Here is a 25,719-nt window from a genome sequence, read left to right as displayed (position 1 = left end):
ATGCAAATATTACATACAACATAAAACACAATGGCAGATGCTGCCCAACAGTCCTGCTATACGGACTACTCAAAAATAATCCAACAGTATGCTTTTGTCTGTTGTACCATCCTGATCCCTCTTCTCTGATACTGCCATTCCTCATATTCATTTTTAAACAGAGACACTCTGGTATTTGATCACACCATATTTTGTTCCCTTGCATAACTTCTAAGTAGATCCCTGCCATTTTTCAGTCTCCTCAGGTTGAATCATGACACTCAGCCACAAAAGGCTTCATTGTCTGTATGTAGGTCTTAGTCACTAATGTTCCAGGGTCAAATACAGTAAGCCTCACACATTTCAATAATTTGTGAGGGCATCTGTGGTATTAATTGGTCTCACCAAATACATGATTTGGTTCAGTGCTGCCCTCTGCCTTGGAAAGCCAGCAACTTCACGAGCGTTGCTCAAACAGCTGCTGAATTTTCATGACTCAAGGTGCGTCTACACTTCACTGTTATTCCAGAATAACGGACGTTATTCCGGAAAAACAATACTAGTGTCCACACAGCAATTGTGTTATTTCAAAAGAAAATTGAAATAACAAGGCCTTTTCCAACGCTGGCAAACCTAATTCTACGAGGAATAACGCCTCTTCCAAAAAAATTCTTTGGAAGTGTGGACGCTTCACTGCTATGTCGAAACAGCTCCTCACCAGGGCCATTCTAAGTTATTCCTCCCCATGCCCCTTGAGGCTCTAAATCGAGATAGTGCATTCACATTAGGGGAGCCTGCCTCAGACTAATTTGGAGGCTTCCCTGTAGCGTAGATGCTCTATTTTGAAATAAATATTCCGGAAGATATCTTCTGAAATAAGCTTGCAGTGTAGATGTACCTGCAGTGATATAAGTACCTGGCAGGCTATATCTATACCACCGACTGCTGCCAGCACAGCTATACTGGTCAGAGACAAAGATGTTTACTCTCTGACTGATACAGCTGTGCCAGAAGACATCCCTAGCACAGATTCACTTATTCTGGGAAAACTGAGCTTTTACCAGTCCAGCTTGTTTCTCTCAAGGGTGGTTTTACTGTATCTGTATAAAGTGCAGTTTTGCCAGTAGAACAGCATTTATACAAGGAGCATTTTGCTGGTGTAGCACACCTACATCTATGTAGTATTCCTAGACTGATAAAGCACTTAGCCTTAGTATTGTAGAAATAGCCTTAGCATTTCCCCAGAAGCCCCATGGGTAGGATTCTCATCACATTCATTTTCTCTCCCCAGGTTTACTTCTACTCCCAAAATTGCTCCCAGCTTCCAACACATATTGGAAAAAAAAGTTTAAATAAATCTGCCAGCCTTCAAGAAACAGAGATAATTGGGGTGGCTTGCATTCAGAAAACAGTATTTTTATCCTATTTTTTGTACATCAGGATGACAATTGCAATTATACAACTGTGACAAATTGTTGCCCTACTTTATTGTCCTCTCTTCCCACACACCCTCATTTCTTTAATAGACAAGCAACATTTGTACATGGTTACATCTCAAGGAAGCTCACGCCCTTAGGTCATGTGAGGAGCTCTTTTGCGTACAACAAACTAATAGAGATTCAGATGGTCCATGCCGATGGACAGTGTTGCAGTTGGTTGGTTTGCAGTTGGGCTGTACTTTCACTTAGTGAGCTGCCTGCTGCTCTCCTCCCGCCCTTCCCAATCCAAACAAGACTATGAGATCAATTCTGCTAATGTTCACCTCTGCAGATGATTTCATTGTAAGAGAATGTTCTCATTTGAAAAATCATTTACTCCTGAATGGATGTCACTGAATTACAGTGTTAGCAAGGAGGGGCAGAGTTCAGCTCCTCCACAAAACACTCCAGCGGCCTACGGGTTTTGTAGTGAAATTAAATTACCTTCACGGGTAAATAGCAATAAAGGCAACACAAATATTAATGCAACATTAAGGTTTCACAGCTCAGCACAAACATCAGGAAATGGAAAAGCTCAATATTCAGCAGTAGCATTAGTTTAGCCATGAGGCTCAACTGGTAGATTTCATTTGTCACAGGGTGGCTGGCTCTTATGAACGAAGTAGGTCCAGTTCCAGGGCCAGCATTACCATATGGCCAGTTAGATGTGAGGGCCCACACTTGAAGGTGATAAAGGATCAGGGAAAAATCAGAAATAGAAAGACACCCAGTGAGTTGGAAGAGCACAGACCTGAGGAAAAAGAAAAGAGGCAAGGGAAAGCTGCCTGGGTTGGTCAGAAACAGGTGAGAATAATCACAGATAAAACAACAGTCGACTGTATTGGATAAGGTCCCTCCAAGAAACAGAAGGTGGTTCCTGGGAAAAGGCTGAAGGCAGGAGAGCAGCAGCTGGCTGGCATTTCCAAGCTGGAGCCAAGGCCAGAGGGTGGGAGGGCCCTGAAGGCACAAAGAGCAGCATAGGGAGGTATCTACTGGCTCTAAGGGTGCAACAGCAGAGGAGTTTAAACCCACTGATATCACCATAGCCCAGAGAGCTGGATTTGGAAGAACTGTGAGAAGGGCAGGAGGAATGAGGGATGCTCCTCAGACAAGGATGGACCCAGCCAAGAGGTGGTGGGGCTTCCTGCTGGGAAGACCAAGGAGTGGAATGTCTGTTGTGGTACAAGAACAGGAGAGAACTGACAGAGTCCGAGTGTCCTAGAAGGTGCTGACATATGGTATGTAGAATCCTGAGGGACGAGATGTTTTGAGTTTTCATTACTGCTTGTACTAGGTGAGACATGAACTATAAATTGGGGACTTCTCAAATCCTGCAAAGTTTAAGACTTTCAGATTAAAAGTTTTGGTGCAGGCCTACCGCTACAGGTCATAGGCAATAGAAAGAATGCACTTTGACAGTAATCATGCATGCTCATTATGTTTCTTTGCATTTGAGTCAAACTTAAAGTCAAATCCAAGCTTCTCTCAACCACATGAGCAGCCCAACAATTTAATTTCAGGTTCCACTTGTGTCCAATATTCATTTCTCCCAAAATTTGTTGTTAATTTCTAACTATTTTTCATTCAGACAATGTCATGAACATACTCCCTCAGTGAAGTCTATTGACTTGCCACATTTCTGCATTCAACTGTTTTTGATTTGTGTAAGACAAATGTAAACAGAAGAGTGGTCCTTTTCTTTACAGCGAGAAATTTGTTTATTTTTTCAAACATGCAATTCAAAAACTATTTCCCTTTACAAAAATAAACTCCCATCACCCTTTACCTCAGAAAAACAAAAACACACTTTTGGGCAGAGACTATGATTTAGATCATCTAACTTGGAGAAATTCATGGGCTGAGACAAAGGGTGTAAGAAACTTTCTAGTTTCTAGCCAATTGCCCCCTAAATCACCCTTTATCTGAAGAGGTAAGGCATGAGTGTAGGACATGGGTTCTTAAGTCTCCAGGAACTCAGAAAAAGTGGAGCCTTAAACCCAAGAGGTAAAAATCTTAGCAAGGAGGGCCTGACATATAGGCTGTGTCTACACTGCATTGATTTTGCACGAGAAATATGCAAATGAGGCTAAGCATGAAATATCGCCTAGGCTCATTTGCATAATTAACGAGTGGACGCTTTTTGCACAAGAGGCTTTTGCGCAAAAAGTGGCTGCCCGTTAATTATACAAATGAGGCTCGACGATATTCAACGCTTAGCCTCATTTGCATATTTCTTGTGCAAAACCAGCGTGTTCAGTTGTCTCTTCTTTCCTATGCAATCTGCACTGCTTCAGAAACCAAACTGCTGTTAGTCAGACCTCCCCTCCCCCCATTGTTGAATAGCAGCCACAAGGGGGGCAGAGGGCTTATAATGGAATGCTGTGTGAAAGTAATTTCTGTATTGAAACCTTCAACTGGAGTCAATGCCCATGCAGCTATACTTGTGATCCATCCACAGCTGGAGTTTCCTGCAAGCCTGTCCCTCACAGAAACTAGCATGGTAATGAGCAAGGCATCAAAACCTAGCAAGCCCAGACTAGATCATCTGTGTCACCCACACGAGAGAAATTTTAGAAGCAAGGAATAATTTCATATGAATTTGTGAGTCATAAATAGGTTCTAATTTAAATGCTGCAGCCTCAGTCACAGCACTTCCGGCATCACCAATATATGTTAGCAGCAGTTAACTATAAGTGGGTCTCAAAAATTGAGGCACGCAAAATCATATTTGAAAATGTAGACAAGTATCAGTTAAACTTGGCTAGAGCTAAACATAGATGGAGTGCTGGTTAAAAGCTAGCTTTATTGATGAGTTTGTATAACACTCTGGCCTTACAACAGAAAAGAATGGGTAAAGGGCAAGAAGATTCCTTGACAGCTATGATAAGCATTTCCGTTTTCTACAGGAGATATAATGTAGCTGACATTTAGAAATTATAAATCTGATGCGTCCATTATATTAGCCTGTATGTCCCGTACGTACAATGTTTATTTTCATTTTGATATTGTTTTGTTTTAAAATCAAAGATTGTGTGCACAGTGCTGTTCCAAACTTCTTCCTTGGAGTCTAAACAACATCCATTTTCAGTTATTTGAGGAAGAACTGAATCAACTGCCTGTACTCACCCACGGACAATTCTGAGCCCAGGTCACCAATCACATAGTAGCATTTGAGTATTTGTGTATATCAAGTAACTAGCAGCTGATGATCATTCTGCATGTCTTTTTTTTTAAACACACACGCTCACCTTCTTTGCCCCCACACGCAGAAACTCAAGACATTGTCTCACCTCCCCATACATCTGATGAATATCTGCACTTCTCTGTGGCTGTCTGTTCTAAACACCAAACTTAGCACAAGCCTCTGCTACTTCCAATCCCTGCCCTAGAGAGGCAGTGTTTGTAAGGAGCAGGAATTTCGAGACTGAGATTCTTACCATCCTATGAGGCCTAGGTAGGATAGCTACTGCTAGGGGCATAGCAGAGAGAAGCACAAGAGCCGGTGTGTCTACACTGCAGGGCTTAACTTGAAGTAAGCTACTTGTGTATCTTATTTATAAATAGCTTATTTCGAAATTGGGAGCATCTACAAGGCACTTATTTGGAAATGGAGCGCACTTCCTCTGACTTCGCTTACTTCTCGTACAATGAGGGCTACAGAAGTCGGAGTAAGAAGCCCTCCAGCCTGACAGTATTTTGATACTATTTCAAAATAACTGCCTGCTATGTAAACACGGACTAAGTTATTTCAGAATAGCACTAGTTATTTCGAAACAGCGTTGCAATGAAGACAAACCCTTAGATGGCAGAAGACCAAAAAGCAGGCGCAAGGAAGGAAGAACTGATGGACACTAGGGGTATGTCTACACTACCCCCTAGTTCAAACTAGGGGGGTAATGTATGCATACCGAACTTGCTAATGAAGCCCGGGATTTGAATTTCCCGGGCTTCATTAGCATAAAGCCGGCTCTGCCATTTTTAAAAGCCGGCTTGTTCGAGCCCCGTGCCGCGCGGCTACACGCGGCATGGGCTAGATAGTTCGAACTATGTAGCCATATTGATACAGATAGTGTGTACAGATAGATCGGAATGGCTACATAGTTCGAACTATCTAGCCCGTGCTGCGTGTAGCCGCGCGGCACGGGGTTCGAACAAGCCGGCTTTTAAAAATGGCAGAGCCGGCTTTATGCTAATGAAGCCCGGGAAATTCAAATCCCGGGCTTCATTAGCAAGTTCGGTATGCATACATTACCCCCCTAGTTCGAACTAGGGGGGTAGTGTAGACATACCCTAGCAGAGATAGTTGTCTGTGGCTGCTGCTCGGGATAACTAGAGTACAAGGCAGTGGGAACGTCTGAACTACAGAATTTGCGTATCTTCTTCCGATCGCTTTTTTGAAAGCGGATCTTTCAAAAGTGAAAGTAGTCTGGACCTGTTTCTTAAAAAAAAAAAAAAAAAAAAAAAAAAGAGGTTTATGCGGTTTTTCAAAAACGGTTTTTTTCCCCAAAAAAACCCACATCCAGCCTACTTTCACTTTCGAAAGACCTGCTTTCAAAAAAGCTATCGGAGGAAGATAGCTGGATAAACCTGCCTGCTACCGAGTTAACAGATTTCATTCTTTAAGCTCAGGCCATAGAGGCTCTCATTTCTGATCCAGAAGTTTCTATTCTAATGCTGATAACACACCGAGGGCTTCATTCAAAAATACTTTACTTGCTAGCTTCAGTGTTGGATTCTGAGGAAGAGTAAGATTTTGCTGGACTGAATTAGCTGTTGTCAGAAGCCTGAGAAGACTTGGGCTGAGCTAACTGCTCTGGAACTTCATAAAGTGCTGTCCTCTTGTCTTCAACCAGGCTGGCTCCAGAACATTTATAAATTATGATGCTACCTGCATGGAGAAGATGTACTTTCTAGTCTCGCATTTTCTAAAGCAAGTTAAAATGTTTACAGAAGTCCTCATCAATTAATAGGCAGAACTGGACTGCAACAAGGAGGGAAATAGTATCTGTGAAGGAAGAAATGGTGCGCTGCATTGTCAAATTGATCATTAATAGTGATTGTCATCAGGTCCTAATCAATGAGCATTGCTTGATAGACACAGAAGCTGAAGCAGAGAGAATCCCTACTTGGCCCAGGCCCAGAAGACTGTATTATCAATTCCATTATTTGCCAGTATATCACCACCAATAGTAAACTATTCTTTTATCTCCAAGTGCTCCTTTAGGAAAATAATCTTTGATTTTTGCTACAACACATGCCAACTAGTGCTCACAAGTGACTGGATTAGTTGTTTGTGGAGAGACATTTAAATGTAAAGATATGGAAAACGTTTCTTCAGGAAGAAAAAAAGCATTCCGCGGTCATCTCTCTTCTGATAACTTACCACAAATGTTCTGCATTTATCCTGAGACTGAGAGAAATAAAATTCCTGCCCACAAAGGAAATGATACTCTTTCTAAGCTTTGAAGTTCAAAGGAAAAATAGAACGCTGGAATGTATGTAATACTAGTTCCAAATAAAATCTTTTTGGGCCTTGGAATGGACATTGAATCTTACATTTCTTGGAATCAGAGAAAAATGATACCCAACCTGCAACATCCTATTATACTAGTGGCAGTATGACTGATTGCATAACCAATTAAACAGGCTGAACTTTCAATATTTTCCAAAAAAATGAATTAGAGTATCACACTTCCTGCATGTTTCGTTGCTTTTTGGTTTATAGAATATTCTTTTTAAAAATAGAAATAAAGCAAATAATCTGAAGCAGTGTGTTGATAAACTGAAAAAGGCTCATGTCCAAAAAGGAAAATAATAATAGATCTTTGCCGAGTGAAATGTCATCTGAATTGGAATAAAAATGAATTTGCTATTATTCCACAGAGTTATCAAAAATGTGGGAAGATAAAAACATTTTTATTATTCTATTGAATTTGAAATTCACTCAATTTAATAAACAAAGGAACACAGATTCAAGTCAGAGTTTACTAAGAGTCAAATAATATAATGAATTTAGTAGCTTTTTAACATTTTTCGTTAATATGCACTCACTTCGCAGCACTGGAAAAATAATTCAGAAATCTATTTGAATGTTCAAGTTATTTTCTCCCAGATTTCAGATCCAGATAAAACAACAATGATGTCATTTTTAAGTGGCAAATCTTTGCCCAGACTTCCTATTCTAAAAACCGATCTTTGCAAATGAAGTTAACATGCTAGTCAAACAGCACCAAAGCCAACTTCAAAAAGCTGCAAACATGCATTTGACAAAGAGTGATGCTACCCTCAAGTTTATGCAGGAGAACTATTTAAAAAAAAATCTTATTGCATATCCTACAGTTAAAGCTCCTAATTATAGTAACTATGAAGATGAAGACTTTACTGTACAATCATGACTGACTTCAGCTACCATTTAGTTAAATGAAGAAACCACAGACAAAAAAAAAAAAAATCATCTTTGCCATCTGACTCATGACTGTGACAATTTAAATGAATGACATATTAGTTTAAAATGCTGAGGGAAAATTTAAAGACTTCACAAGAATGCAAAGCAAAAGGCTTTATTTAAAGATGTGAGATACTAAAAATTGCCTTAATATTAAAAATGAAACTTCATTCCAAAGGAATGAGACTTTAGACACACATTTATATATATTTTTCTTCAGTTCACTACAAAATATATAGGGTATGATTTTTAACACTGTTCGCAAATTTAATCAGAAGATCAGCTCAAAAGCAAATATGCAATATTTAAGATGTATCCCAAACAGCACATTTCCAAGTAATCAAAAAAATCACAGAACACGTATGTCAAAAAAGTTGATTTCCTTCAATCAACTATTCAGCATATGAAGGAACATTTAGTGTGTGATTCACAAAGACAGAATCCCAGGTGGTTTTTTTCTGACAACAAGTTGTCAAAATACTCTGTTTGCATTTCAGACATCATCCACAAGCACTGAAAGCTAAAACGACACTATACAGCATATAAAATTGTTGGGAAACCACAGTTCATGCGTAACAATAAGAACCGAAAAAGCAAATACACAATTTTAATAAGAGCTAAGTAACTGCTACTACTAGGGAACAGGCAGACACTATTTTGGACAGTTAAATATATCCTCTTTCCATTTGGTAGTATACTTAAATATTTAACAATAAAGTAGATTTTCTCTATTTCAATCTTTTGTCTTACACAATAACGAGCTTTCTTGGAATGTTGTTTAATCTTTGAAATGCTTTACCAATATTTAATAAAAACACCCACTACACCCAGCTGAGTTTTGTAAGTACACAGAGAGGAAAAAGTGAGAGTCCAAGACCAGAGAGTGAATCTCGGGATCAAGGTATCCATCAGCTTTAAATGCCTAGCAATAGATAACTCAGACGAAGACTGTCTCTTTTCATCCAAAAGCCTGCTATGAAAGACAAGGACCCAGTCAGGATTCATAGCGTAGTCAAGCTCAGAACTCCCATGTGGACCCAGGATCTTGCAGTGGCTAGAGTACTCTGTGTTTTTAATGACAATATTGGAAGAAAAATGTATCTGAGTAGATGTCCCTTCCCTATGGTTTCTTTGATCAATTGCTTTTTTACCAGGACTTGTTTTGGCAAAAGCAAATGCAACCACAAAGATCTCCTTCCTCCATCTCGTCAGGAATGACAACCAAAGGCATATTTTACACAGATTCTTCTTCTGTCACTCTCTCTCAAATCCCATGAAAAAGACCAGAAATTGAACATGGTGCCATGTGCCAAGTATGTCAGCAAAAGACAGGAAACAGAACAAGTTTAGCTGGGGGCTGTCATCTCAAAGATAGCATTCTGGTGTAATGGAAATATTGTTTTTCCCCAAGTAAAAATGAGGGGGGGGGGCGCGAAGAGTCGTTTTACAGCATTCTTTTAAAAGGAAAAGGTCTCAGGAAAAGCACATGCAGCTTTTCCTTATTCTGGCCTGAATTCAGCAAACTTGCTTAAGCATGTGCTTAATCTGAGCCATGTGTTTAAATGGTTCCACTAAAATCAATCAATATAATCAATGTTGAACAAGGGTAAAGTTAAGCACATGCTTAAGTTAAGGTCTTATATGAATCAGAGCCTCAGTAGGAATTAGCGGGTTTAAGTCAGTGAAGACTAGGGAACTATGAGCATGAATAAAGGATACAGTGTGAAATGTGTCTTCCAATATTTTTTCCTATTGGGAACCTGTTAGTTTATTCCTTAATCACCCTGTAGTTAGGGTATTAGCTTAGGATTTAGGAAACCTGGGTTTAATTCTCTGCTCCAAAACTAAGTCCTAACGTAACCACGGGCAATTCAATTAGCTACTCTGTGCTTCAGTTCCTCATCTGTAACATGGGGACACTTCTTTTTTCTCTATCTCATTGGGGTGTTGTGAGATAAATCCAGCCCAGATTTTAAGGTATGCCAAGTTAACAGCAATGGGAGGAGTCATGTAAGTTCCTGAGAGACAAAGGAAAAAGGGACGTGGGACCAGATTCCAACATGACAGACTATTTTTAGCTTTTTGAAAAATCTGAAATAATGAGAATGAGGAAAATGACTTAAGGGTTGATCCTGCTCCCATTGAAATCAAAGGAAAATCTCTCACTGACTATAATAGTGCAGGAGCAGGGGAAACCAAAATTTTGAAGCAGTGGGAAATGCTGTTTTTCTCCCCCTCCCACTCAAGCCACAGGCCCCTGAATTGGGATCTGCAGGTTCTCTTTTCCATATGCCCATGATTGTGAGGGCAAGGGATACATGGGCACATTCAAGCCAAAATTTTCAAGTGCTTATAGTAAGTCCCTTGCATCTATAAGAGACCTCAGAACCTCATGATTTTCAGTGGTTCTGAGCAAGTACAGCAAAATCAACATGGAGCTGCTGGTATTCAGGTATCAAGCTGATTTAAGTGCTTTACATCAGGCATGCAAAGTTTGAAATTTTTGGCCATAATTTGTTAACTCTGGTTATATGCAAGACAAATGTATTCACAAATAGGCATGACATATTAATCATATCTATAGCTATATTTAGAGATATATGCGAGGAGTGGCTATTTTCTATGGCTATGAACAAAAAGACAAGATAAACAGGTTTTATCTTTGATTTTATCTTTTTTTCCCCTTAACTATAGTAAAAACAAATACATTTTAGCCAAAACACACCAATGGCAATATTTAAACATTAGGCCATTCCCTAATGATATTGCAGTACATCTTGTATTTTTTGAATTTGTGTCATGTCATGAGGAAGGTACATAAAGGTATTTGAGATTAATTTTTACTGAACCAAAGAACACTAACCAGGGGTCTAATCCTAGTCACCTTACTTATGCAATAAATGACCCTGAAACTCATATGACTAGTGACATGAATATGCAGAACAGGATTTGGACTCTACTCTTTTTGTCCTGTATGAATTATCCATCACATTTGTATTGTATGTTACTAAAAGTCACTTGCTTTTTTATCTTCCCAACCCCCCACATCTGTGCTGCTGTAATTTACGTGAATTGCTGTTAATGATCAGTTGCGTTATGCTTAATCAGCATATCAATAATATACGCTGCAAAGACTAAGTAGCTCTTCTTTTTTCCCCCTTTAATGAAATCTATAGAAATGGAATGGGTATTTGACTGACAGTACAAAAAGGTTGCATATGCAGGTGCTAGTGGTGGCAGCGCAGGATACAGGCTTTGTAGCTGCTGCCAATCACGTTCAAACATAAGCAAACCTAGCTACTCTATTTTTTAAAAATTCAGTTTCTTTGCCCCCTAGCTGGGCCAAGGTTTGTCTTGAACTGGTTTGAATTAGCTTGACAAGATCAGTGTCACTGATGCCAAGATTATGTACATATGGGATGGCTCAAGCCATGATCACATTCATACAGGGTGATATTATTAACCAGGGGCCATCAGGGAGTTATGTGGGACACACAGATCTCTGAATACCAATGAGCCCTAAATCTTAATATAAATATTCAAGCATTTCTAACAGCTTCTGTTCTATAACCCCAAGTAAAATCAGATTTTACAATGAGATGTGCCACTGCATACTGAGCATGACAACCCCTTCCAGTCATTTTCCAGAATTAGGCAAAATGATTAACCTGATAAAAAAAAAAATCTCTATTGGTTACCTTTTGATAAATCACTGGATGGGGTATGTGGGGAGGGGGTAGGGGGGTATTTATATAAGTAACCTCCCTCCACATATTGACATTTATGGTTTCTGATGGGAATACTGCTGCTGGATTTTGGAAAAGAGTTGGCACAATACCAGCATCCTCATTTGTGAATCACAGCCTCAAGTGCAGTGCTATCAGTTTTACCTTGTAAATCACCAACTCGCTATTTGCAATGCTTCAGTATGACGTGACATCTTTATTATAATTTTTTTCCCCCACTGAAGTTTAAGTTCATATTTTAGTTAGCTGTCTGACAGATATATTTACAGGGTTTAATTAAAGCGGTACAAATAATGTTTCCCTTTTCCACTGCCGTTCAACTTTCCTGTTATTACATCACTTTTATGGCATAAAGTTATACTACAGAGGATTCTTTTTCTTTTTTTTTTAAGTTTATATTTCAGTTTTTAGGCCTAAAATATCACAATATGTAAAGAAACATGGTTTGAGGTCTGGTTCTTTACCACCATCCCGTGATAAGAAAAATAAATAAATTTACTGCTCTTTGACTTCAGCCTAAGAATGTCATTATTTTATAAGCACATTGGTGCAATTCTATATGTACTGTACAGTTTTATTCCCCATGGATATTATGGTAGGTAGGAACCGCACGTGCAGGAAAAGCTTAGGCAGATTTACTCAAACCAACACTGACTTGTGAAGGCTAAAAAATTGCACTACAGGATACGCACGCCCTTCTGGTAGGGTAACCTAGCAAGCCTGTTTTTCTTACAGCCGTCATGATGCCTTGTATCATTCCTCTGCCAGCTGCTTTGCCTCTTGCTGCTTTAGGCATCCAAGGCAGGAGAGGCACAGCTGCAGGGAGATCAAGAGAGAAGTGGAGTAGAGCAGAGCGGCTGCCAAAAGAATCAAATGAAGCTTTGCAAAACAAAATAATAATAATAAAAAAAATACACAATGGAGAGACCAGAAACTGATGAGTTTAGGAAATAAATGGTGAGTTCTGTCCCGGGAACCCAGCTCACCAAAGTAACTCATTAAACAGTCTGTGGCTGTAGCAGTAGGAAACTTTGGATTCTACTCCTACCCATCCTGCTCCAGAATGAAAACATTTTTGTGGGGCCTCTTAGGGACACACAGAGGTTTTCTCTGTATAAACATTTTAAACTATTATGTTAAGGCACTGTGATCAAACAAACAATACCTTTTAGCATTTCCAGGACACTTGCTATTCAGAAAGTACTTCATACTCATTAGCTAATTCAGTCCTTTGAGGTAGAGTTGCAAGTGTTGTTATCTCCGAAGGATGGATGGAGAAGCAGACTAAGACAACTTGACCAAAACTACTGAGGGAGCCACTGGAGCTACGTCTACACCAGCAGTGGGTAATGATTTTTTGCTGAGGCCACATTAGAAGGGGCAGGGACTCAAACAGAAGGGGTGGGGCTAGGATCCTTCTGGTGAGTGGTCTGGGGGTGGCAGACTCCTTTGCCCCCTCCCCCAGGTTCTTCCTAGGCACTCATGCCCCTGGCAGTGGGAGGAGCCTTCCTGTGCTCCCCCACCCCCAGGCCAACCAGGGCTTGGGGGCAGGGGAGCACATGAAGTCTCCTCCCGCCCTGCCAGGAGCACATAGCACTTCTAAGTGCCATGTGCTCCTCGCAGAGCAGAGCAAGACAGAGGAAACTTTTCACACTCCTCCCGTCCCCAGGCACTGATTAGCCAGGGAGTGGGGGAGCGTGTGAAGCCTCCTCCTACCCTGCCAGGAGTGCACAGCACTTCAAAGCGCTGCATGCTCCTGGCAGGTCGGAGGAAACTTCGTGCACTTCTCCCCACCCCCAGGCTGTAATTAGCCTCTGTGGGCTGAATCAACCCACTTGGCCGGCTGGATCTGGCCTGTGGAGACCCTTTTGCCCACCCCTGGTTTACACAAATGGCGTAGCTTATTTTGAAATTTGGTGTTGTCTACACATCACTTACTTTGAAATGAATAGCTATTCCACTGACTTCTTTAATCCTCATTCAATGAGGTTTACAGGAAGTCAGCATAAGAAGCCTGTTGTTTCAAATGTATTTCAAAACAACAGGCTTCTTGCATAGACAGCGCATAATGATATTTTGGAACAATGGATGCTATTCCAAAGTAAATCTGCTGTGTAGACATACCCTCATAGAATTAGAAGCAAAGCTCTGGCCTTTGCAATTCCCAGGCCTGCATTAAGTCCAGGGGCCAGATTTTGGCATGATGATCAGACACAAATTTGGGGACAGATTTTTAAAATATTAAACTGTCATCTTGGCATCTAAATATATGGGCAGGTTTTCAGAAGTAGTCAGCACCAGGAAGCTCATCACTATACTTAGCATTCAAAAACAGAATATTGTCCTTGGAAATTAAAAATCAGAGGGTTTTTAAAAACAAAAAAAATTATCTTGCTAATAGATGGGTTGAAAAACCGTTACACAGTTTCATTTTATATACATACCGTGTCATAATTCCATATACTTCAAGCAAATTTGGGTAGAGGAGGTGCAGCACAACGTGCACTGAAGTACAATTAATACTGCATTATTTATAATGAGGTTTGAGTCAGATTTTCTAGCCCAGCAACCAGCAGTTCCCATTTAACCACCTAATGAAGTAGCCATTGGCCTCCTTTTTACGAGTGCTCAGTGCCCACTGGTTCCCACAGAGAACATGGAGTTGTGATAGGGAACATCCATAAAACAAAACAGATGCACAGAATAAAGTTGACAAATGATCTGTTTCAGCAAGAGTTATTAATATTTTAAATTGCCCAACAGAACATGGAAACGTGAGACTTCACACACTAATATCTTCTCACTCCCATGTTAACCATCTAAGTCAGATTATACTCACAGAAATGCCAGAATCTTGACTCAAACTATATCACTGCCTCCTCCAGACAAGCTTATGAATCACAGGACAGTGATAGGTTGGATTTGCTAAAAAGATTGGGCATTTGGTCAAATTCAAGATGTGGCAGGAAGAAAGGCAGACAAAGGAGATGGAGTTACCTTAAATTCTATAACCTAATATCTCCATTGGCAAGAAGCAAAATGGCTATTTAAGTAGAATTTTTCACAAAACTATCAATAATATGGAAGCAAAAGGAACACAGAACTCAGCCCAATTGAAAAATATTACATTGTTTCATCTGCTGTGTGCCAAATAGAGCCCTCAGATGCATGTGTGCAATGCCAAATGAAGCCTCTACCAAATCCAAGGAGAGAATTTGGCCCCAGGTGCTTTACTGTTGCATTCAATTACTCAAACAGCAATAAAGAGTGTATTAGATTTCCAAACGGCTCTTGGGTTTGTTTTTTTTCCCATTGTTCTTCTAATTTACAGGTGAGAGGGGATAGGACAAACACCGAGAATGAAGAGGAATAATTTAGTATGGTACCCAGGAGCATGACACAACGAGGAGTAATGGAAATAAATTAAGAAAGGAATATTTAGACTGCATATATGGGGGAATTTTTCTGACAGACACATATTAAGCTGTGGGTTACATTTCCAACAGAGAGGGAGGAAGCTTCATAACTTGGGATTTTAAAATTGACTGTGCAAAGAATATTTTGAAAAATCTACTCAAGTGAACCATCCTGCTTTGTGAAACAGGAATACTGAAGTTTATGATTTCCCAGTAGATAAAAAAGTTTCAGCTATCAAATGGGTAACCTCTCCTTTAGCAATTGTAATAACAAACAACAAAGAGATAAACCGTTTAGTAAATCATAAATCAAATTTAAAAAACCCAAACAGACAGAATTTATATACGTCTCTTTTGCTTCAAAAAGTTTAAAAGCCAGAAGGTTAAGAATCCTAACACTGGACAATTTCAAAGTTACAAATAAGAGATCCAGTTGAATTTGTGCAAGATAATATTAGAAAATGTACAAGAAAACACGCAAGATATGCACCAAGACATGTGCCTAAATTTTACCACAGAGAGAAAAGCACCTTTACAATAAGTTTGGGGGGGGGGGGAGGGAGGGACACAGACTGTGACATCTGCTGAAAATCCTAGTTTCATCTAAGAGCATCACTAAGCAGAATAGTTCCATGTTAAAAATGCACATAACAGGAGGAAAGATTTAAAGACAATTTGCATAAAATAGGGGAAGTACCACCCCTTTAATTATTTCCATTAGGGGTGACCTCACCATGGGGATTACATGCAGCATGATGTATGTTTGAATGAAAAGGTACCATAGTAATACAGCACAAACCCTCATTTCAAGTTTAGAATAGACTATTTTTGAAGCTCCAAAGAGCCCCAGTGTAGCGTTCTCTGAAGAGGAAACAATAGTTAAATAGCACATTGATCTGTAGCAGCATTTTCCCATTTCACAGTCTAGTGAACTCACCCCATGTGATGGGTAGGAGATCCAGCCCAGCTCCCCTTGAATTGCTTTTGAATCCAGCAGATTAACTACAAAAGAAGACAAAATGAAGAAGAATGAGTTTCATTTGCCTCTAACCAGTTAACCACAGTTAGTCTCTACTAAAAGATGTGTTTATTTGGGGGCTGTACAAAGTGGCTGATTTGTTCAGGTGGCCTGACTATTTATTACATGAAGCAGATGAAAAGGATCAGCTTGTTTATATTAAAACACTGTAAGTACAGAGGAGGAAGAACTTTTAAAACAATTGGCAAAACTAAGCAATGGCTAAGATCTCTGTCAAAATTCATTACAGTGGGGTGGGGGAGGAATAGGGTGGGGAGCTTTGAACACTTATCTGCAGTGGACAGTGCAAGGCTCTCCCATCATATGTCTGAAACTTGGGTCAATATATCTAACTATATAGATGAGAGGTGAAAATTTAAATTATTTGATTAAAACATACATTTCCATATGCAAGTTAGCATACAAACATAAATGATGACTAAGAGTTTTACACCTTCTTACTTTTTATCAGATTGATTCCCCAAATCATCTTCCACTAATGGAGTATTTTCTAAATTGTAGTAAGTAAAATACTAGATTTGTGTAAACCATAGTGCTTTCAATTCAAGATAACATCTTAAGGATGACTGTCACTGCATAGCTATCCTCAGAGTTATTCTTTTTTTTAAACCTTCTACTAGAAGAATACAGATTTTATTTTGAAATACCTTTGAAATGTATCAGAGGGGTAGCTGTGTTAGTCTGAATCTGCAAAAGCGATGCTTTGAAATGTAAAATAACTACTCAACCAAATGAAGTTTTAAGTTCTAAGAGTGTTATAAAATAGACCCAATAATGCCCCTTATTTTCGGATACTGCTTAAAAAAAAAAAAAAAAAAAAAAAAAAAGCAAGTTTTATTCCATTTGATGCTGTGGTGTCCAACACACTAGGTACTAGCCACAACTGGCCATTCGAATTGCTACTGCTTCAGAACTGGTTGGACACTACGGCATTAGAGTCTACAAGTAACTGATTACATGGTTCCACAAACTACACATTTATTAACATGAACCAGAACACACTAATCAATGCATACCAGTTACAAAGTATCAATGCCAATCAATAAAACACATTAATACACAACAACGGGAACCCATACATCTCCAACATTTATCAGTTATAATTAGGGATTTTTGTTTGAAATATATAAACTATTGGCAATGACAAAAGGAAGAAATCTCATTCCACATAAGGGAGCTTTAACATCTCAGTATGATGGGTCTTTCAAAAAGAAATAACCGCTCTAACAGTCTAGGTTAGGCTGTTATGTAGTAGGGTTCCGTTTGTAAGCCTGAAGGGTTGTCACTGTTCCCACGACCAGATGGTCTAAGCATCAGTGCTCAGAGAAAGGAAAGGAATGGGATTAGGAGGAAAAAAAACCCTCTGAAATTGTCTGTAAATCTATTAAGTAGAGCTATCCGTACTAATTTTGGCATTCTCCAGGACTTGCTATTTAATTGTGGACCTTACTAATAAAATGAAGCAATTAAAACTTTTGAAAAGGTTTCACACAGTGGGGAAAAGGGGTTGGAAAAGCAGGTGTATGCTATCAGAAATAGAGGAAAAACACCACATCATTATACGGATATATAATTTAATAATAATTTTCACCATTGTGTTATTCCACACTGAATGAGTTACTCTCTGGTCTGTGGAAAGCACTTCCCTTATAATTACACGCCCATTTTTAAAGAAACCTACATTCTGATTTTTCATTTTTTTCTAAGACCAAGTCTACACTACAAACTTAGGTCAACATAAGCTGCATTAAGTCAATCTTATAATATACGTGTCTACATTACCAAGTCCCATCTGCTGACCTAAGTGGCTTATAAAGTTGACTTCTATACTGCACTTCCATGAGAGGCACAGTGCTTGATTCAACATCTAGAGGTTGACATGGGGATAGTGTCAACACAGCATTGTGAAATTCAAATGAATTGGTTTCCAGGAGTTATCCCACTGTGCTCTTCTGTGACCACTCTGGAGAGAACTTTCAACTCCACTTCATGGCAGCCAGATAGACATGATACAGTCCCTTCCCCTGTTAAAGCCCCAGGAACTTCTGAATTTTAACTTCCTGTTTGATCATCGTGGAGAGCTCATTGATCATAGTGACTCAAGGCCACCAACATGCTCAAGCTTGGAGTACAAATAAGGTGGTAGATTTTACTGATGTGTGAGGAAAAGACAGGCAAAGCTCTGATCCAGCAGAAGAAACACTGACATCTATGCCAAGATTACTCAGGGCATGGTGGAAAAGCCATATCAAGGACACGTAGAAGTAAAACATAAACATAAAGGTGCTTTGGCAATTGTACCAGAAAACAAGGGATATGAACAGTCATTCTGGTTCTGCCCCTCACACATGCTGCTTATGAGAGGAGCTGCATGAGATACTTGGCAGCAACCCTACAACTACCCCAAAACAATTACCCCAAAACACTCTGGGTATGTCTAAACTACATAGCTCCATCGACGGAGCCATGTAAATTAGTATACTCGAAAAGGGGAAATGAAGCGGCGATTTAAATTATCGCCGCTTCATTTACATCAAAATGGCTGCCGTGCTGTGCCGATCAGCTGTTTGGCGGCACAATGTGGTAGTCTGGACGCTCCGCGGTTGACAAGGGCTTCCCTTGTCGACCACGGAGCGTCCAGACTACCGCACTGTGCCGCCAAACAGCTGATCGGCACAGCGCGGCAGCCATTTTGATGTAAATGAAGCAGCCATTATTTAAATCGCCACTTCATTTCCCTATTTCTAGAAACCTCATCTACATGGCTCCATCAACGGAGCCATGTAGTCTAGACATACCCTCTGTGTATATCTCCCAGGAGCCTCAAGTGACCTCAACCAACAACGAGGAGAACATTGGTGAAGAGGAAGAGGAGGAGAAGTAAGAGGAGGAAAATGTGAGGCAGGCAAGCAGAGAATCCCTTCTCCCCAGCAGCCAAGAACTGTTTTCAATTCTGGAGCCCATCCTTTCACTGGACTAGTTGGAGGTAGAGCGTGATGCCGGGAAAGGCCACTTTTCCAATCCAACTGTGGGGGTTACATGCTATAGAAGAAAGTAGTCATAGTGGGTTTCTCAAAAGACTGCCTTATTTTGTCCATCATGGTAGGACACTTTCCCACACCACTCCAGTGTTAACTCTGCTGGCATCCTTGCAGCACAGCATGGCAGCATAAAGACCAGGTTCGTACTCAGAGGCTGGCAGCATCTGTTCCCTTGCCATAAAGTGTGGATCCACTGGAGCAAGGAGGAAACATCTGCTGTCCCTCTACCATACCCAGGGGAGTGGCATTAGAGTCAGAGAGCTCAACAGCAGAGCAACCCCACCTATCATCCTGACTAAGTACTTGGGGTCTGACAGTCACCCAGTTCCAACTGTCATTCTCCACAAAGTTGCCTGTGTCATACTAATGGTGAGCAATGAGAGTCCTGGTACATACCTCCCTGCCTATTTTAGATGGGTGCCAAGAAAAATTTCCCAGTACCCAACAATTACCACACTGTAGTGTGAACCATTACGGTTTCATACCAGGAGGAGACAGTGGACAAAATGGTGACACTCTTGGCCCACAAGGAGCACAGTGTCTCATCATTTTGCATCAACTTCAGGTCCATCGGCAAAATCCCAAGTCTTTTACAGCTGAAAGCTGTTTATTTTATCCTTTTCATCTCACCAGGAACTGGCCACGCGGGACACCAATAACTATTTTGGTCGCACCTCACCCCAACTAGTATTATTACTTAAAGAACTGGAATTTCAAGACAAGACAGAAATGAGAAAAGCATAGAGATGTGACAGACATATGGGGGTTGGGAGGAAAAGCTACCCAAACCTAGCACACTGGATTTTCCTGTGCATTTTATGGCTATCACTAGGTAAAATGGCTTATGGTCATCGCACAGTCACTGTAACCTACATTTCACAGTTGAAGAGTTAACGTGACTGCATGTACAAGAGGCTTCACTGAATTCCTTTCAGACACATATTGTTCCCCTTCTTTGGTATCTGCATGTTGTCTGATTTGGCCTCGTTACCTCAGCACAAATTAAAATGACAAGTTTGAAGTTTCCCCCGTCATAACCATTAGTGTACACAGTATTCATTTATATAACACTATTCCCAAGGTATCAATGGCATTAACCAACTTAGAATGAACAAATTACAGTACAAGAGAAAGTCTGCAATTTAGACTTAAAAATAGCAACTAAATTAGCTAATAGTATCCATCTGGGGGGTGGGGGAAAGTGGGAAGTCTTCCAAAGAGGAATGAGGTGGTGAAAAGCACATATTAAGCAGTAGCAGCCAGGTTATCATCTGCAGCATTCAAGTTCTGACTGCTCAGATTGAATGCAATAAAAGTCTTCATTTATCTACTCTCCAGTTTGTTTTGTCCCTCCTTCCACCTCTCCCTTACCCCCCCAAAAGAAGAACCACACACACTACTTCCACCTGTACCCTACCTGTTTCACTAACACTTGCAAATATTTATATACTGATATGTTCAAGAAGGCAAACGCTATGCTCCAGATCTGTCATTCCAAAACAGATAATTTGTGTCAAGCTTATTGATAAACTTGGTATATCCCACATCACTTTGTTCTGGGACGGGCATAGACTGATAAGTCTACTGCATGTTACATCTCCAGTAGAAAGAAATTGGAAAGCCCTATGTACCTTCACTTGGTCTTATCCCCACTCATCCCAAACATCAATTTCTTCTTCTGTTAAAAGGTGGGAGCTCAGAAGGAAGAGAGCATGGGTGGGAAACAATCAAAGGAAAAACACCTGTGGGATATTGACTGTCCTTGTAAAACATCTTGTCCTGTGCATTGTGCAGTCGTCATTTGACTAACGGGATTCATATAGGAAGTGGGAAAAATCTCAGTCTGGCATCTACTATGTAGGGCACCAATAATTTTGTTGCCAGGAACCAAATTCAAATTTGAAGATAAAGCATGTTCCTCTTAGAAACAGACTTTAAAGATTATTTTTTCCTCAGAAAAAATGAACATCTGTACCTTTATCTAGAAATATACCACTACCCCCTTCCCTGCTCACATGCAACTTTTTAACACTGTATATATATATATATATATACACACACACACACACATACACACCCTGTTCACTATATATATATATATATATATATATATACACACACACACACACACACACCGGAAAAAAGGCGTGAGATGTGCAGCTCGTTCTTCCTAAGGGCAAAGGAAGAGCAAACTATACAATCTCATTTCCACCTACTTCAGTGCAGGGCAAACAATTAATTCAGCTAGCCCTTATTAGGCTGCAGCCATCACAAAGCATGGCACAAAGGCATGCAAGAGGAAAATGATTGATATAACTAGACATCATGTGTCACAACATGTTCCATCATGTTAGAAATTTAGAGGGAGAAAATTCTTTTCCTAGAACGTGAAAGGTAAAGACAAAGAGAAATAAAAATGTGAATTAGATATTTGTTGCCTGAATCTTTTTGCAAAGAATTACTGGATTCGAATAAAATAATGTCACATTTTAGAAACTAGAGACCCACATAAAAAGATAATCTCAAAGGTTTTATTATTAGATGTGTAGTAAATTAGATGTTTTTATTAGATGGTAAATATACCGTGATAGTCACATGTTGATTTGTAAAATCAATTTGACCAATTTATAAAATGTAATATAATATCCAGCCAGATCTTCAGCTAGTATATATCTGGGCAGAGAAGTAGGTTTTAAAATATTCAATGAAAACGCCTCTTAATGAAGAACAATAATATATATTTAAATTTGATCTAATGTGTTTGAACATGAAATCAGGTGAAATGCATAAACTCTGAGAAAAAAATAGGTAAGATGTGAAGCTTTTTACATGACAATATTTTTTTACTGTATGAGAAATTACTACAATGAAGAATTCCATTAGCATAACCAAGACCTGCTCCAGAGAAGTCAGTGGCGGTATAATCTAAGAGCTGTAGATGTTTGGTATCTCCAGAATAAAGCTATTAACCTCCCAATTTTATTAATTTGGAGAATAAAAAAGAGTTGAATGGTTAGGACAAGAAACAGAGTCATAACTCTCCGTCTCTTTATAGTTCTCTCATTGATTTACCTTGTATGATCTAGGGATGTAAAAATATGCTTTCAAATATTAACTGTGTAACCGATATTAAACTATCAGTTATACAGTTAACCGCAAGGCGAGGCGGCCAGCTCCTGACTCCACAGAGCTGCTGCCCACATGGCACGGTGCGTCTAGCTTGGCTGGAGCAGCCTCCCCACCCTCAGTGGGCTAGAGCAACCCCCCTGCCCTCCGTTGCTCCATCTGGGCCTCACTTCAGTTATTAACTGCCCTTGTATAATCTCAGGAAACTCACTTAAACTTATCATGCCTTGGTGCCTCTAAAATGGTTGGATTATTTATCTAACTGAAAGCTTATTTTATGAATGTTTTAAGACTATGCTTTCAGGTCCCCATAAGAGCCTGCTGATCCCAGTTTCTTCAGCTCTCACCGACTTCATTGAGCTTTGAGGATGCTCAGTAACAGATTCTATTTCAGTGCCTGCTGGTACTGCAGAGCCAGTCTTATTCATGTCACCATAAGAACTTGTTGTTCATTTCTCCAAACCTCCGGCCTTACTAGCTTTGCAATATTTAACTCTTTGGTTAGTTTGTTAGTGAGAGACACATACCGTGAACTCCAGCTGAACAGTTACAATGCCAGCTACTGCTGCTTTGAACTGTTTTTCATTTCTACAAAAAGTTTATGCCCTATTTGAGGGAGCGGGGGAGTGCTATTGGAACACAATTGTCATAAAAAACCAGCAATAACATACCAAGGAGAAATGAGTGCAGAAATGTTCTTGTGAGACCGAGATAAAAATCAGCAGCTTGCTCACACCTCAGTGCAGTCCCCGGCACGTCTGTTTTCCAGAACAATGCTAAATGCTTGCTGACTGCCAGTATTTAAATATCACGGTGATCTACAAATGAGCAACAATCACAATCCCAGCTCTGGGAATTCAATGGCTTTAGTCCTTTCATATAACAGGCTTGTTCACTGTACAGTACACTGTGGCTATTTATGCCATATGGCAATGTGCCGGCAATGCTGTCTATTAACAACATGTTCTTTCCAAGAGCCTTGCCTCCTGCCTGCTGCTTTGGGCTCCAGAGTAATCGACTTCCCAATTTAAGAGAAACCATATAAGCTACCTCAGTACAGGCTGTGCCAAGTTGTAAGGATGAATCTCTCCCCAAACCTTGGAACAGGAACATAAAATACACATGGAATGTAAGCTGGCTTGTGTTTTTGTAGGTATTGTAGGATGAGGAACTAGCTAAATGAAAGGATTTGATAGACAGGCACACTAACATCAGTAACTTCTTTCAATTTGGAAATGAATGCTACCCCCAAAGAAGAGGGAACAGAGATTGTGGACCTGTTCATATTCTCATGTATACCGGGCTAAATCAGTAATAATTTCATGGAAGACAAAAGAGTAAAACTAGTAAGGAATCAGAAACGGAATCTCCATCTGAAGGAGGCAGCACATCAAGAAAGATGGGAGGTTCACACTTCTATAGTAAACCCCAAATATCGAATAAATACATTCCTCATCCGAAGGGAAATCAATTAGCCAAAGTAGCGTGTCAAAGAGACTCATCCTGAGATAGTCCTTGCTTCATAAAAACCAGAAGATAGAGCCTGTCAACAGTCAGATTTCAAGATCTAAAGTACAAGGATTTGATAACTGCAGCTTCCTTAGTCACTAAACTTTCCCAGTTATGTGCGGTAAGAAATCGATTCAGCAGGATCACTGATTTGGCTAATCAACTAATCAACATTTTTCAATTTAAAGTAAAGTAAAATAATACCATGCAAATGTTAGAGACAAAGTAGGTGAGAGATCTTTTTTTTGGCCCAAATTCTGCTGGTGAGAAGTATTACCTACCTATCTTGTATCTCTAAAATCCTTGATCAACACGGCTACAAAAAACGCTGCATACATGTAAATATCTGCTCTGGTTAGGCACCCACTTGCTAATTTGGAATAATATTACTTATTAGAAAAATGCTAGCAATGGGGAAAAATCTTATTGTGGCTATCCAACAGAAAAAAAATCTGAGGATGCCCATAACCGAAATATGCTGTGTAAATCTCTGGGAAGCAAAGAAGGCACTTTGAAGCAGGAACCTAGCCAGGATTTGGTTTTGGGGTGGGACAGAGAGGAGTCTGTTCACATACTGACATACATTTTTAGAATGGTAGCCTCCCTGTTGCCAGGACACTCCGCACCTGAATTTTTATACACTTAAACAGCTATGGGCATAAATCTGAGGACTGGCACTTCTAACTACCATATTACAGGCAGAAGGCATATAGCTGGAGATGCAGTTGCTTGGATTTGCACCCACAGTTCGCTTGCTGGGTGGAAATGGCAGCTGCCAACATACAAGTTGGGCCATGGCCAGGGTGAAGACATGCCTCATTGTGTACAGACATCTGGGATGAACCATCATGTTGGTCAAAAATAAGTTAAAGGGCTTCTGCGGAATTTTTGGTCATGGACAGAAAAAAGTTTGGAGAGTAGGAATTCTGGCATTAACAATTCTAACCAATGCTATGTCCCTGTTCAAGGAACAGTGTTCAGACACATGTGGTTCTAAATTATCCTTGCCCCAAAGCTTTGTGAAGTAGCTGACTTGAAGCCTGATTTTCCATTCCTTTACATAAGTACATATTCATAATGGTTCAGATTCTATAGCGCTATTACAGCGTCTTTCTGCTGCTCAAATAGCATAAAAAGGGTTGCAATTCAGAAAGCAAATGCCCAGCAGCGAATTAACCTGGCTCAGGAGAACTTGGTTCTCTAGCACCTTTGCCTTCTTGGTCCTGACACGGAACATGCCAGGCTTCTGGTCAGGCTGCACATCCCACCTATCCTTCACTACTCTACACCCCATAAAAATCCCAGTAGAAAATTGTTCTCTCTCATGCTCATTTGCTTAGGCTTCCGGATTTTGTGCTATGTAGTTCTCATTCTAAATGTGGGTCTTTGGGGCAAGGGCAGGCTGGAGGTGGGAGGGGGGTTCTGCTATATTAAGGCTACTCAGTAGCATTTGGAAACGTATGATCATAATGAGAATTACGTTTTTTCTGCCACTCGTGCTGAATACAAAATAGGGATTTGCACAGAGCATTGGAAATTTAGCAAATGTCATTTGCAATCAATGGTTCAACTGCTGACTACAGAACTGTACAAGCCAAAAAAAAGCCACATACCAAATAATGAAACAAACACTAATTGTCATAAAAATGAGTCCAGTGGCAACTGACAGAGACAAATCACTGGAGGGTACAAGGCCTCATCATTCTACCAAACAAATAAACCATGGGAAGCCTTGGAATTTAACTTCATTTACAGGTTTTGGGACTTATCACAAAGGTATGAAGAAAGATATTGCCTGGCTAGAACACTACCTTCCACATCCTAATGACAAAAAACAAACAAACAAACAAACAATGGGTACTTAAGAACAATTTGCACCTTCTCTATCAGCTACACTAACTGATTCCCCCCCCCCCTTTTCCCGTTCCTTCTTTCCCCCG

The 25,719-nt window shown here is 40.0% G+C and overlaps 1 protein-coding gene across 7 annotated transcripts in view; it reads right to left on the bottom strand.

Moving 5' to 3' along the window:
- EPHA3 (EPH receptor A3) overlaps positions 1-25,719 on the bottom strand; it is a 324,232-nt gene that overhangs the window by 284,624 nt on the left and 13,889 nt on the right. For all 7 annotated transcript variants that reach the window (XM_075908782.1, XM_075908777.1, XM_075908769.1 and 4 more), the window contains one exon: positions 16,002-16,066. In XM_075908782.1, the coding sequence (XP_075764897.1) occupies positions 16,002-16,066 (65 nt within the window). The remainder of the gene's footprint in view (positions 1-16,001; positions 16,067-25,719) is intronic.

This window comes from Pelodiscus sinensis, chromosome 1 (genome assembly GCF_049634645.1).
Source record: "Pelodiscus sinensis isolate JC-2024 chromosome 1, ASM4963464v1, whole genome shotgun sequence".
Lineage (NCBI taxonomy): Eukaryota > Metazoa > Chordata > Testudines > Trionychidae > Pelodiscus > Pelodiscus sinensis.
This window is presented reverse-complemented; position numbering and strand designations above follow the sequence as displayed.